The sequence below is a fragment of the Synchiropus splendidus genome, chromosome 6, assembly GCF_027744825.2.
Source record: "Synchiropus splendidus isolate RoL2022-P1 chromosome 6, RoL_Sspl_1.0, whole genome shotgun sequence".
Classification (NCBI taxonomy): domain Eukaryota; kingdom Metazoa; phylum Chordata; class Actinopteri; order Syngnathiformes; family Callionymidae; genus Synchiropus; species Synchiropus splendidus.
In genome coordinates, this window is record NC_071339.1 from 16,741,897 (window position 1) to 16,754,421 (window position 12,525).

Below are 12,525 nucleotides of genomic sequence, written 5' to 3' on the forward strand. Positions count from 1 at the left end.
TGCCGGGCTTGATCATATTAACACAACTCATCAACCCGTGAGACAGTTGCTGCCGTGTTTTGTCTCTCATTAAAAAGCCCTTAAGTCGCCGGACATTTCCTTACACGTAATCACCTCGTCCAGCCGTCTAATGGCTGCTGTCACCGAGGGCCGGCGGGAGAAAAACGACCAGTCAATAGTCGCATCGATGCCCTTCACCTCCCCTCAGCGAGGGCTGGAGTGCAGAGCCACCCACTCCATCTTAGCAGGTTGGTTTAACCCCTTTAGCTGCCTGGCAGCCTCCGAGCAACACATCCATCACGGCCCACAGTCATGTCTGCAGTTGTCAGGGAACTTGTAAAACAGTCGACTGCACACGCGGTCACTAGTGCGCGCTGGAGAGCGACGCGGCGATGCCACGGACGCCATCGCTGCGAGAGAATGTGGCGCAGGAAACGGAGGAGAGCCGATCTGCTTGTGTGAGCCGGGAGCAACGCGGGCGCTGACTCCGTCTCGCACTAATGAAGTAGCCGTGGAGGAGTGTTGGAGCAGATGCTTTATGATGATCGCAGCACGAGCGGCTGCAGAACAGGTCACAGAGCAGTCATCAAACAAGACATTACACATGAGCGTGAACACATGTTCATTATCCATAACTGATGCATGTGTGTGGACACAAACTAACACAAAATCACCTTACTTTACTGCTCACTGACAACTGACTGAGGAAACAGCAACAGCGTAAAATAAATCACCTCATAATTGAGTGAAATCCTAAAATGTCTTCCATAAATACGTGGGGGGAAAAAAAGATTAATAAGGGAATCAATAATATAGAGAAGCATGAAAAGTCCAGGTAGAAATGAAATCTCACAGTGGATGGAAAGCTCCACTGACTGAAGTGGAAATCTTCAGTTTAGTTCTTTGCAGTGTGTACTTGTTACTTGAGGTCTGAAGCCAGGGACACCCTGGACAGGAGGAGAAAACAAACCAAGTTACGACGCGTGCACCCCAAAAAGCCTGAAGTAGACCAGATTAAAGAAACTGTTGAAATAAAAAAAAACACAACATATTGAAATCAGAGTAAATAAAAAGCATTAAACATAAGATTTGAATGTCTCACAATCATTCAGTGTTCAACTGAGTATGTTAATGTCCCATATTTGAAGGGCCTTCAGATTGAGCACTGCAGCTTCTGTTCATAAAAGGGTGAGCGTTCATCTTCTGCTGTTTGAACACTGGCCACGCCCCCTTTGCTGGGGTCAAGGGCCGGAAGATGGGTTTGTCATTTTGCCCGGTCTGATGTCACCTAGAAAACCAGACTCCATCTGAGCAGCTCCACTGGAGCTTCTGGGCCTGTGCTTTTAGATAATCCAACTTTAAAACACATGGATGGTTGCACCTCATTTATTACATGCTGAGGCAGCAAAAACTCAAAATGACAACCCCACTCTTTGCTTTGTCAAATCTGGGACTCTAAACGAGTAAATGTCTGTTTGCATTTGTTGGCCGTGAAACTTTCTAAAAGGTCCTGGAGAAGTCCCAGAAAAGCCGCCTGCTTGTTTCCACTCATCTCCCTTTTCTGCTGGAAACTTCCTTTCATGTCACATTAAAATATCAGTCGACTCCTTCCATTATTCACGGTGTTCTCCTAACACAAGGGGCCAGAGAAAGGAGAGGATTTGAAAAAGCGGCGTTAGAAAACACAAGTGCAGGTGTTATTTTCCCCCATGTTTGTGTGTGGTTTTGTATTGTGATTCCAACCTGTCTCACATATAAAGCAGGTCAGGACGTTGTCAATGACGTGCTCGGCACGTCGAGGGGTTTGGGAGTTTAACCACCATCCCCAGACTTTCCTCAGCTGCTGCACTCTCCGTTCTCACGCTAAAATATGAAACAATGAGCTGAAAGAATGACATTAACACCGGGCGACAGAGGAGTCCGGAAGGACCGCGAATGTTTGCCTTTTAATCCAGGCCTCGGCAGCTCTTTGGTCTGGCGATGGCAGACAGTGATGGGAATGGGAGATGAAAACTGTTGCCAAACTTGTCTGGGCATCCGGGAGTTGAGCCTGGTAATTCGTGACTTGAGCCACTTCAAACATTTGCTCAGTCACACGCCCAAACTTCTGCCAGCGCAAGCCATTGTGTCGACTCAAAGCGTCGGAGAAAATGAAACGAAGACGGAACAGAAAGTGCCCGTCCGTCTTTCTTTGTCCAGAATTTGGCAGGATAAGAGCAGCTTTTATTTTCGTCTCCTTCGTCCCGGGATGAGATCCACTTTAATTGTTGGTATCTGTTTCTGTGCCTGTCAGGAGAAGATAAAGGGGTTTTCCTGCAGCATGAGAACAGGGTGAGACGGTGATGGAGGGCCTCTCTCCGCCGGCTCCGTTGGCTGCTTTAGCCTCTCGCTTTATAATTGTGTGAAGAGGGCACTTCCAGTGGCTCCGTCATTACTCACTGGCAGAGCCGTCGCTGGCAGTGGGACACACCTTGTCCTCTAGCTCTTCCCTTCCCTGCCTCTCTCAAGCGTAGTGTCCCTCAGCCCTGCCCTCCCACCCACCCCCCAGGGCGACGCTCTCTATTGTTTTTGTTTGACCCACTACTGCCATGGGCACGCGCCGTATTTTATTTGCACGTTAAGGCTTGACACCCGCTTCGTCAAGTTTCGCAACCTCCTGTCTCCAGTATCCAACCATCCTTCCGGAGTCAAAGCACCTTGGAGGAGTTTCTCTTCGACATTGAGGCAGAATAATCGAACGATGAAGCTTATTACTGAAACAGTGTGTTCAGACTCATCTGTATCTTTAAGAAAAACATAGCTATTCTTATCCTTCCAGCTAAAATCTCACTCTCGTGTCGACACCATTGACAGGAGTGAGTGATGGTGGTAGGCAGGGCGGCGAAGTGCCGCCATCGCTCTGCCGTGCTTCAGCGGAGTTCTCTTACGCCATGGTAGCTTGATCCCTCGGTCACTCAGCTAAATCATTTAGAACCAGATGGCGCTTAAGATAATAATTATATTGTGATCTATTTTTACCAAATATTGTTGCCCTAGGTTTATTAATGTCAATGCAATCTTGTGCCTTTTATGGCATTTGATATATCGTTGATAGCACTGTGCTCATTAGAACAGCAGGTGGCAGAACTCACTAGGAAAAAGGCTCAAATAGACCAGAAACAAAATTGACTCGTTCCTTATCAGCATGTCATCAGACACATGCTGGTGATCCTATGACCTTCTTATACTTAGCTTAGAAGTTCGGGAGGGAAGGTGTCATTCAATGAGTTTGATTTTTCAGTGGTGAGGTCGTGGGGGCAGCAGATTAAGCACAGATGCCCAGGCTGCACTCTCCGTTCTTACACTAAAATATGAAAGAATGAGCTGAAAGAATGAGATTAACACCGGGCGACGTCTGAGTCTGGAAGGACCGCGAATGTTTGCCAGCTAAAGGGCAGATGCCCAGGTTTCTCTCTACACAGAAACCTCCTCCAGATGTTTTCCAGGTTCCTCCGGTGAGTCTGCCCCAGGGCCTCCTCCCAGTCGAACATAGCTGTGACACAGAGAAGCCTCTGCCCCAACTGAACACCACGTCCTCCACCTATCAGCTCCTTTATCAATAGATTTATCTGGAGGACAACTGTGCTCGGCTGAAGTACAGCTGGATTTGTGCGTTCAGAAAAACGCCAGTTAGGTTGGAAGAGCCGAGAAATCACTTAAATAGCAGAGGCAAAAATGGTTACTTGTGGGAGTCACTATAAACAGCAGACCTGCTTGAGAAGAAACTGAGTGAGTGTGAATTGTGTGACAGCAGTTACGTGGCTTAGTTCGAGCCTCGAGGGCCAATTTGTGGCACATGCTATCCACTTTCCCGTGTCATTCCTGCCTGATCTGTGAGAAATCGTGTCCTGACCTGCCATTCGTTGTTCTCTCTGCAGAGGGCGGGACATGTGAGGTGATAGCAGCGCACCGGTGCTGCAACAAGAACCGGATCGAGGAGCGTTCGCAGACGGTCAAGTGCTCCTGTTTGCCGGGGAAAGTAGCCGGGACGACACGCAACAAACCCTCCTGTGTGGATGGTGAGACTTGTCAAGATTCAACACATTACGAGTTTATTCCAACCTCATAAAAACACGATTATTAAACTAAATTAAACTGAAGTCGTTTTGCCACCTATGTTAAAAAAAATTACTGCTGACCAGCAAATGCAAAATAAGAATGTTTTTCTTTTTTAACAAGCCATTGGACCATTTAATGCTGTTGGTCAAGAAAAATTCTGCTCTGCAACTGTTAAAACAGCTATCAAAAATAGCAGGTTCTTCCATTTTGACTTAAAATAAGGAGTTGAATAAACGAAAAACGACATATATGTAGCTTTTATCATTTACACAAGACCCTTTTTTCTTTGTTTTCACGCCATCATTTGAAACATTTTAATCCAGCTCTTGTGCTGCCCATTTCATTGCTTAGTTTTCAGGGAAATGTAAAGGTTTAGTGCAATGCTGTGCTTTAGAGAGAGGGACATCTGATTTATCCGCCCCAGTGCTAGAATGTGTTTGTCATCGCAAATGTTTTCATGATTTTGACCCTTGTGATGATTGCTAAAATCCGCTTTTACATCTCCATCAGAAATCCCACAAAGTAGATCTGACGTTCATCCAGCGTTCTGAAACTGTCTGATGGGTTTGATCTTCTCTCACCTTCATTTAAAATGCAGATTGTCATCACCAATATTTTGCTGTGATGCACCAAAAAACATGGCTGAAATCGGATGTTGGCCCAAACAAAATCCAAAATCTAGTTATAATCCTCAGGAGTTGCACTTGTTCTCAGTGCACTTTGCTGTGCTAATACTGTGAAGAAATGTTCAAATGCATGTTTTGATGCACTTTCTCAGGTCTCTATAATTTATGAATGTGGCAAAGTAAGTTCTAAATAAATATCTTAGATAGTTTTGTTTCTCGGTTTATTGTTCGTAGCATGCTGCTACTGCATTGATTTGACACAGTGACAGCCGTAAAAGCAAACGCCTGATACTTGTTTTGGTGTTTCAGTTTTCCGCCTCAGTTTTTGATCGACACTATCAAAGGTCACGGGCCGTCAAATGAGTGTTAGCATTTTATCCTGTTGAGGGGATACAAAGTCTGTCAGGTCACTATTGTCAGAACATGTTCCCCTGTTGTCTGGTCAATACTAACATTAGCAATAATACTGAGTTGTTTGCTGTTTTTGGACTCGATGTGGTCGTCTGATGGTAAAAACAGCTGACGCACGGCAGAGAAGGAGACTAATGGAGATTGTGTGTGAGCGTGTGTTTTCTGAGGCATCGGATGATGGAAGTCAACCTGCCCATGAAAGGCTTTCGCACATCCAGACCTACAAAGAGGCTTCTCTCAGCACAGCAGCTCCACTTAAATTATTAACCAGACTTGTCGCGCATCAATCAAACGCCATTCATGTTTCGATGAACCCTCTCCCTGAAAACTGCGATAGAAAGACTTCCAGCGGTTGAGAGTGCGGTAAAACTCTGCTGCCGGGCATCATGCGAAAGATCCAGTCGGGGCGTCGAACACCTGAGTAGAAGGCACGTTGCGGATCACATTGCCGAAGGCGTCTGGAGCTGAAGGGAATGAATAACTAATAAACAGTAGTCAGGGAAGCTCCAGGCGAGTGCACCTGAATTACCTCGGCTGAGAAAAACATTCAGCGCCACGGCGGGAGAAGAGAGACAGGAAGTCACAAACCAGCTGGGGCAGAACACTGATGCCCTCCTCCAGCCATGGAGCTCAACGATTGCTCTTCACACTCCAGCCTTTCACCTCTACTGTACCTTCTCTGGAGATCGGAGCCGTCGCACTCGCTGGCCCCTCGCAAAGACGCGGCTCGCAGTCTCCTCATTATGAGGGATGCTACATGAAAGGTTAGACAGCTCCGCTGAGTGGGCGTCACAGGGTTGGTTAGCCACAACTGACACTCGAGGAGACCCTGGAATACAGATGAGAAGTGATGACACAGACGGAGTGTCTGATGAAAACTCTCCAAAACTGAGCTAGACCTCCACACATGCTGGTTTGGAGTTCAAAAACATCACCATAAAAACACAAGAACATCTTCTCGTGTTTAGCCGTAAAACGTTTTGACCACTAACAATGACGCTGAATCTACTCAGCCGTAATTCTCATGTTTTAAGAAGCATAATAGAGAATAGAAAGGGAATCCAAAGCTCATTCTTCTAAACTTTGTTGTTTTCACTGATCTTATTACCTCATGTAATTCAGTGGCAGCTTTGTGTTGCTCCTCATAGCTCACTGACAGTTCGAGGAGTTCATTTCTGTCCGCAAAATAACATCCTTATTCAACAGTTTAACAAATGGCTGACACACCAGGTGTCCAGATGGGTTTAGATACACAATGATCATGTGAGGAGTCTTTGAATTACTCAATGAAGTGAAGGAAACTTTTCTGCTTATTTTCTGCTGTTGAAATGTTTACTCATGAATAACACAAGCGAACAGTGAGTCCTGGTAGAATGAACGATTCACATTTCTCCAACCCTCTTTACTGTATGTTGACAACAAATGAGGTATAAGCAACTGGTGAATGTAGGGGTGAATGTCAAGGTGCGATTACATATGACAAGCTGTTGGGAGCAGAGACTGCAACGTGTTTTTGGCGCAACGGTGCTGAAGATTCAGCGTGTTTTCAAGCACACGCGTGGGATTAAACACTCCCATCGGATCTCAGACGTTATGGTGATGTACACAATGAGAAATTGATCATGAAGAAGAAGTGAAATGAAAAAGAAATTGATCGTGATCGTTGCTAACATCAGCTAACTTCAGCTCTGAGAGCCTTGAAGCTCTCCGACAAACCTGATTGACCCAGAGGTGCAGGTCCAAATCTTTCGCTGCTTTTACAGTAGCTGCATTCTGTCTTTATAAAGTTGACTTTTTAATGTTTTTGGTTTTTATTTTTTGATCCTCTGAATGAGTGATATTGGAAGAAAAACCTGATAATGAAGTGCTGTTACACAGCACAGTTTTAGTGAGCGATTCACCACTTAAAAAAGTACTTCCAATATTTGTAGTTTGAATTGAAAATCTTGCAATAAAATGAATGTAAAATTCAACAATACATAATGAGAAGTATTATATTTTAAGCAAATAAAGGCATGGTGCCATTACTCTTCAGCCTATTTTATTGTTTTCTATTTTGACAATCAAGTCACATCTTCACGTCCACGTCATTGGTTCACTTCCTCTCCCACATCCTCGGTCCAACTCCGTCTCTCCTCCCTAACTTTATGTGCAAACTTCAGCCTGTGCTCCTCTGTGCATTCCTAATCCTGTCCTTTGTAGTTACTCAGTACTGAGGTTGTCACAATGACGATGTATCTTCATCTCAGACTCCTGAGACTCTAAACAATCTCCTGGCCACAGATTAATGAAAGTCCTCATCATTGAGAAACAGACTGACGGCCACTTTCAAACGCAGAAGTTTGAACAGAAATGAAGCAACAAACCAGCTGGGCTTGCTGTGTTTTTGGGTCACTTGCTCTCTGCTGACTGAACTTTGGCTGCCAGTCATGAAAAATCTGACACATCCTCATGTGAGAGAGCTCAACCCTGTAACTGTGGCGGACACTGTCGCCTGGAAACAGTTTCATTTCTCAGAAAATCCTTCTTTGAAAATGGAGTGAAGAGATTAAAAAAAAAAACTTCTATATCTGGTTGTGTTACAACTTGTGCAAACCAAACCGCAAAAGAGGGGTTTGTCTTCAGGATGAGAACTACTGACAAAACCCTCTCATGTGTTGGAAGCTCCTGACACTTGGGTGTGGGAAAACTGGCTGTCATCGATCAACAGGCACTTAGGAGGGAAGCTGTGATAAAAATGGAAACGACAAGTCAGTGAGCAGCAACACTGGAGTATCAAGCATGACTGGATCTCAACACCACTCAGAACACAGAGCAGCTGTTTGTATGTGTGGCAGGTATTGATGGAATACACGTCAGACGTAATACTGTAGTCACAAAAGAAGTCTAGTACTTGTTAATTGAACTCATAGCTAGCAGCTAGGTTGCGGGGGCAGCAGCAGTAGTGAAGAAGCCCAGATGGAGGTGTTCCAGAACAACCAGGAGACATCATTGCTCAAGAGTAGGTCTGCCCGGGGCCTCCACCCAGTCAAGGCTGTCTCCTCTTGGAGGGGCAGAGGTTCTACTCTGAGTCTCTCCAAGATGACTGAGCTTCTCTCTGTAAGAGAGAGCCAGGCGGAGAAGGCTCTTGTTCAATGGGTCACTACAATGTCAGGTGAGACGAGAAATCCACCGGTCAGTGGAGAGCTTTGTCTTATAGCTCAGCTATTTCATCTCATGAATGAAAGTGCTGAAGTCGCTTTGGACTGCTAGGAATTTTGGGACACTCACTCTGTAGTGTCTTTCCGTGTCAGCCTTGGCTGAACTGAACTTGTTTTGCAGTGTCCTAGTTTGTCATGTTTTGACCAGAAGTTATTTTTTTGGTGCTGATTTCTAAGTTTCTCCTGGCTGGCTGGCAAGTTTCTTGTGTTCTGGACCTTTGGAGTTAAGTTCCATGTCCAGAGGGATTCAAGATCTGGGGAGTCAGCGCTGTGTTTTCTTTGTGGCTAACTTTTCAACACCCAGATGAAACTTTGTCCCGGGTCTTATTAATGTTCCCTCCAGATGAGGGACGGGGCTGCAGCCCAGATCGTCTCTTCTTCCCCTCGAGGGAAACCTACTTTGCCTCCCACTCATTGTGTGACCTGAAAACAAAAGGGAAGTGATGTACTGGTGAAGCTTTGCAGCCTTTCAGCCCAGAGGTCAGAGGACGGAAACATTTATGTTCACTCAGACTCATGCGTCAGAATCCAAGACAAATATTTACTCCCTCATGGAGACAAGAGGCTGTTTTCAACACTGGTGGAAGCTTGTTTGTGGTTATTGTCAGGGATGTGGTGCCAGCTTGGATTTGGACACTCAGCGGGCCGTCTGCCTCACATTATAGTGGGAATTGATCATTCGCTTTGACACCTAGAACTATGTCCCAGATGTGTCAGGTCCAGCGAGGTTCGTAGTGAAGAGCATCCCTTTTAACAAGTCAAATGCTCAGCCTTCGCCTGACCACTCATGAGCGCTGAGATTAGTCCCTCAACACCGCACCGCTGCCTTTATCCCAGCGTGTGACACATGTAAGCCTTTAGCCTCGCCACGGACATGTGCAAAGACACCCAGAGAAAATGTTCATTCAACAGTCCTAATGTGCGCACGTGCTACCACTGTGTGTAGTCACGTTGCCGGTGTAGCAGTGAACTCCTTCAGCGAGAGGCGCATGCAGATGCCGGCTCGCTGCAGATCACTGATGGGGAATGAACCCTTCTGTTTGGCCGCGGGTGCGTAGCGCCGAGCATGACAGGTTGTCATGGTACATTTGAGATACATCCAGGGGGTTGCACACACACACACACACACACACAAGCACCGCTTTAGCGGAAGGATGATTAATGTTTCAATTTTTTCACACGCATTGTCGGTCAATCAAACACACCTTGAGTGGAACAATGGTGGAAAATAATCGAGAGGGAAAACAGAATATGAGAAAATGTGGCGCCAGGTTTCATTTGTGTGCTAAGCTGCTGTGGAAAGAAAGTCTCTTACTGTCTAGTTCCAACACAACAGCATTATATTGTTTTTTCTCCATATTGAATTGGTGGTATTTTACAATTTACAGATTTAAATTAGAAAGACTTTTTTTCTGTGACCACAGAAGAAAAGCCAATCCAAGTTTAATCTATTAATAAAAGAGTTTATTACAAGACTAAACTCGTAGAAAACCTGAGTAACGTTGATCATCTTATGAAGCTATGCTATATTGGTTTTACAGATAAAGAAATCCTGGGTTGTTGGTGGTAACATCTACGTAGTTACATCCTGTTTCGTCAATACTACTCTAGGGCAGTGATTCTTAACCATAGGGCCATAGGAAGTTTTGTGTTTTACACCTGTGGGACGTTAGGGCCGTGAGATGCTCAGTTTGCCACATATGGTGTCAGTAGTGTGTCACTGAATTGACTTGACAGCTGCAAATCGGTGACAGTTAACAACTATGGAGAAGTTCTTGAAAAGAAAATTGTTAAAGAAAGTGATGCCGCCCCCCCAACAGCACACACTGTTTATGACTCACTGGTGTAGCAGTTTTGAAAATTAATTCACACATTTTATGGCGATACTTGTATTTACACTTCTTTCATATATTCTTTGGATTTAAAATAAAATACATTATTTTTATTTTATAATATTCAGACATGAATATTCATTATATTTATTTTATTCAGAATTGTATTCAGTTTTTCCAACTTTCTTCACAGTTTGCATGTTTTTTTCTTCAGTAAATTTGATGAATATGACTTGCACCTGATTCTGCTGCTGGTTGGACTTTTCGATGACAAATAAATATCTTTGCGATGATCCCATGGCTTCATGCCATTTCACAAGGTTTTGGTTTGTTTATATGTAAGTGGATTAAATATGGTTATTGATTATAAATGAAACCAACAGTCATGAATCAGTTCTATTACTTGAATGGGCCCTGGCCCCATTTGCTCTGGAAAAGGTGGCCCCTGAGATCAAAAAGGTTAAGAAAACCTGCTCTAGGGGACCCACCGCAAACCTGAATTCCACGTTTCTGCAAATCGAGACCAATCGGAAACAAATATGTGGGTCCAAAGGCAGAGCCTTGTGGCACTCCACAAAGACATATTCAGTGGTCCCAGTTCACACCAAGCATCTTGCTGACCGAGAATCTGCTGGATGATTATGTAGGGAAGACCGAATACCAGATTATGTAGTGCTGAAGACAACAACAACTACTTCCTTTCACTGACAAACACACACACACAGTTCTTCCACCACAGGCTTAAAACAGTTAGATTCTGGGGAAAAAGCACCTCAGTCTTTCTTGAAGTTGAAGATAATGATTGTGAAGCAAGTTTCCTCTTCTGCCTTGTCACATCCTGCTGAGGTCTCTCGGTGTTGAAGATGTGATTACGCTCTCAACCTCTAACCTGCCAGGAGAGAATCAAACCCTCAGCCGCCGCAGAGATCTTCCTGTTGTTTCCTTTTCTCTCTTTCTTTCAGGCTGTTTGCCACAGGAAAACATTCATCAAACAACCCACAACTGTCTAAATGTCATTATGACCAAAGGTTTCGCAAACAAAACACACCCTTTCACCACGAAGGATTTAGATGTCTCTATGTATTTGTTTTAGTTTTGGGTTATTTTAAGTCGGATGTGGACATAAGGTGAGTTCCAATTACTTACAGCAACAAATGCATGGCATGTTGCTGCCATTCATAATGTTAAATCCTTAAGGTTCAACATGTGTGACAGCAACACAGAGGATCACGTGATACAGCCACCGTCCGTCCTGGATGATTCAACAGGCTGTGATCGTTCTATGCACCGGAATGATGTCCGATCGGTGAGTGTACAGTTCGGGTCAGTTGAGAGCCCAACTGGCTCATATGAATAGTGACAATTTGATGGAGTGATATTGGTTGATTTCTCACACCAGTTCCCCCAGACGCAGCCGAAATACTATTAGACAGTTGCTGTAAGTTAGGTCAGTGGAGGCCAGAGCAGTGAATTATCTAGCACACAAACACATAGAGAGTCCCGCTATGTGCTCTGAACGCACCGATGTTCAACGACTTCTCGCTCTCCAACATTAAATCTGTCAAATGTGCTGAATGTAGTCAATGATTCCTGCCATTGATGAAGGTGATTTAGAAATAAAAATTGAAAGAAGAAGAATGTCATCGCAGCCGTGACATTGCGTGGCACGACTGGCTGTGTGCACATCTTACTTACAAATCGTACTCAATGATGACATTGCGCGTCAGGCTTTATGACGGCGTTCACTGTGATGGCCTCAGTGTCAGTGCCAGCTGTGCTGGCTGTGCACGGAGTAATGTGATGGTGATGTCACCAGTTACTGTTGTTGACTTCTCTTTGCTCCGAGTTCCTTTTACCGCTCCCACCTGTCTGTTGCAGAGCTTCCAACTTCTTCCCTCAGCAATGTTGGGACCTTCATGTCGTGCTGTATGGCAAAGGATTAGCCTTTTTCTTTCTGCAGCACTAAAGCAATCTCAGAAGGTTCTTGCGGAGAGCACACGAGGAGACAAAAACGTTCCGTCAGCACGTGTAATTGTGCGCACGCGGCTGCAGTGATTATGGAGACAGACACGAGCGAATAGTTTGAAGCCGCCAGGGGAGCTTCCTGTCCCAGAAGTGCTGCCATACACTGGGTCTTTCAGATCTCCCTGTGCAGCAGAATATTGCACACACAGCCTAGCATGAGGGCCAGTGGTGAGTCTGACTATCTGAACTCAGGTTTCCCACTAGCTCCCACCAACACAAAGCAAAGGAACAAGCATTAATATGCAGTGAACTCAGCGACACTGACAGTACTCAACTATCGTCCTATCAATCTTGGTGTTGAAACGTTCCTCTACCTGGCTGCGGTGTGTCACA

General features: G+C 45.0%; 1 protein-coding gene across 2 annotated transcripts in view; it reads left to right on the top strand.

Moving 5' to 3' along the window:
• The window catches only part of LOC128760182 (chemokine-like protein TAFA-1), a 131,997-nt gene that overhangs the window by 108,108 nt on the left and 11,364 nt on the right, over positions 1-12,525 (top strand). For both annotated transcript variants that reach the window (XM_053867257.1, XM_053867258.1), the window contains exon 3: positions 3,918-4,058. In XM_053867257.1, the coding sequence (XP_053723232.1) occupies positions 3,918-4,058 (141 nt within the window). The remainder of the gene's footprint in view (positions 1-3,917; positions 4,059-12,525) is intronic.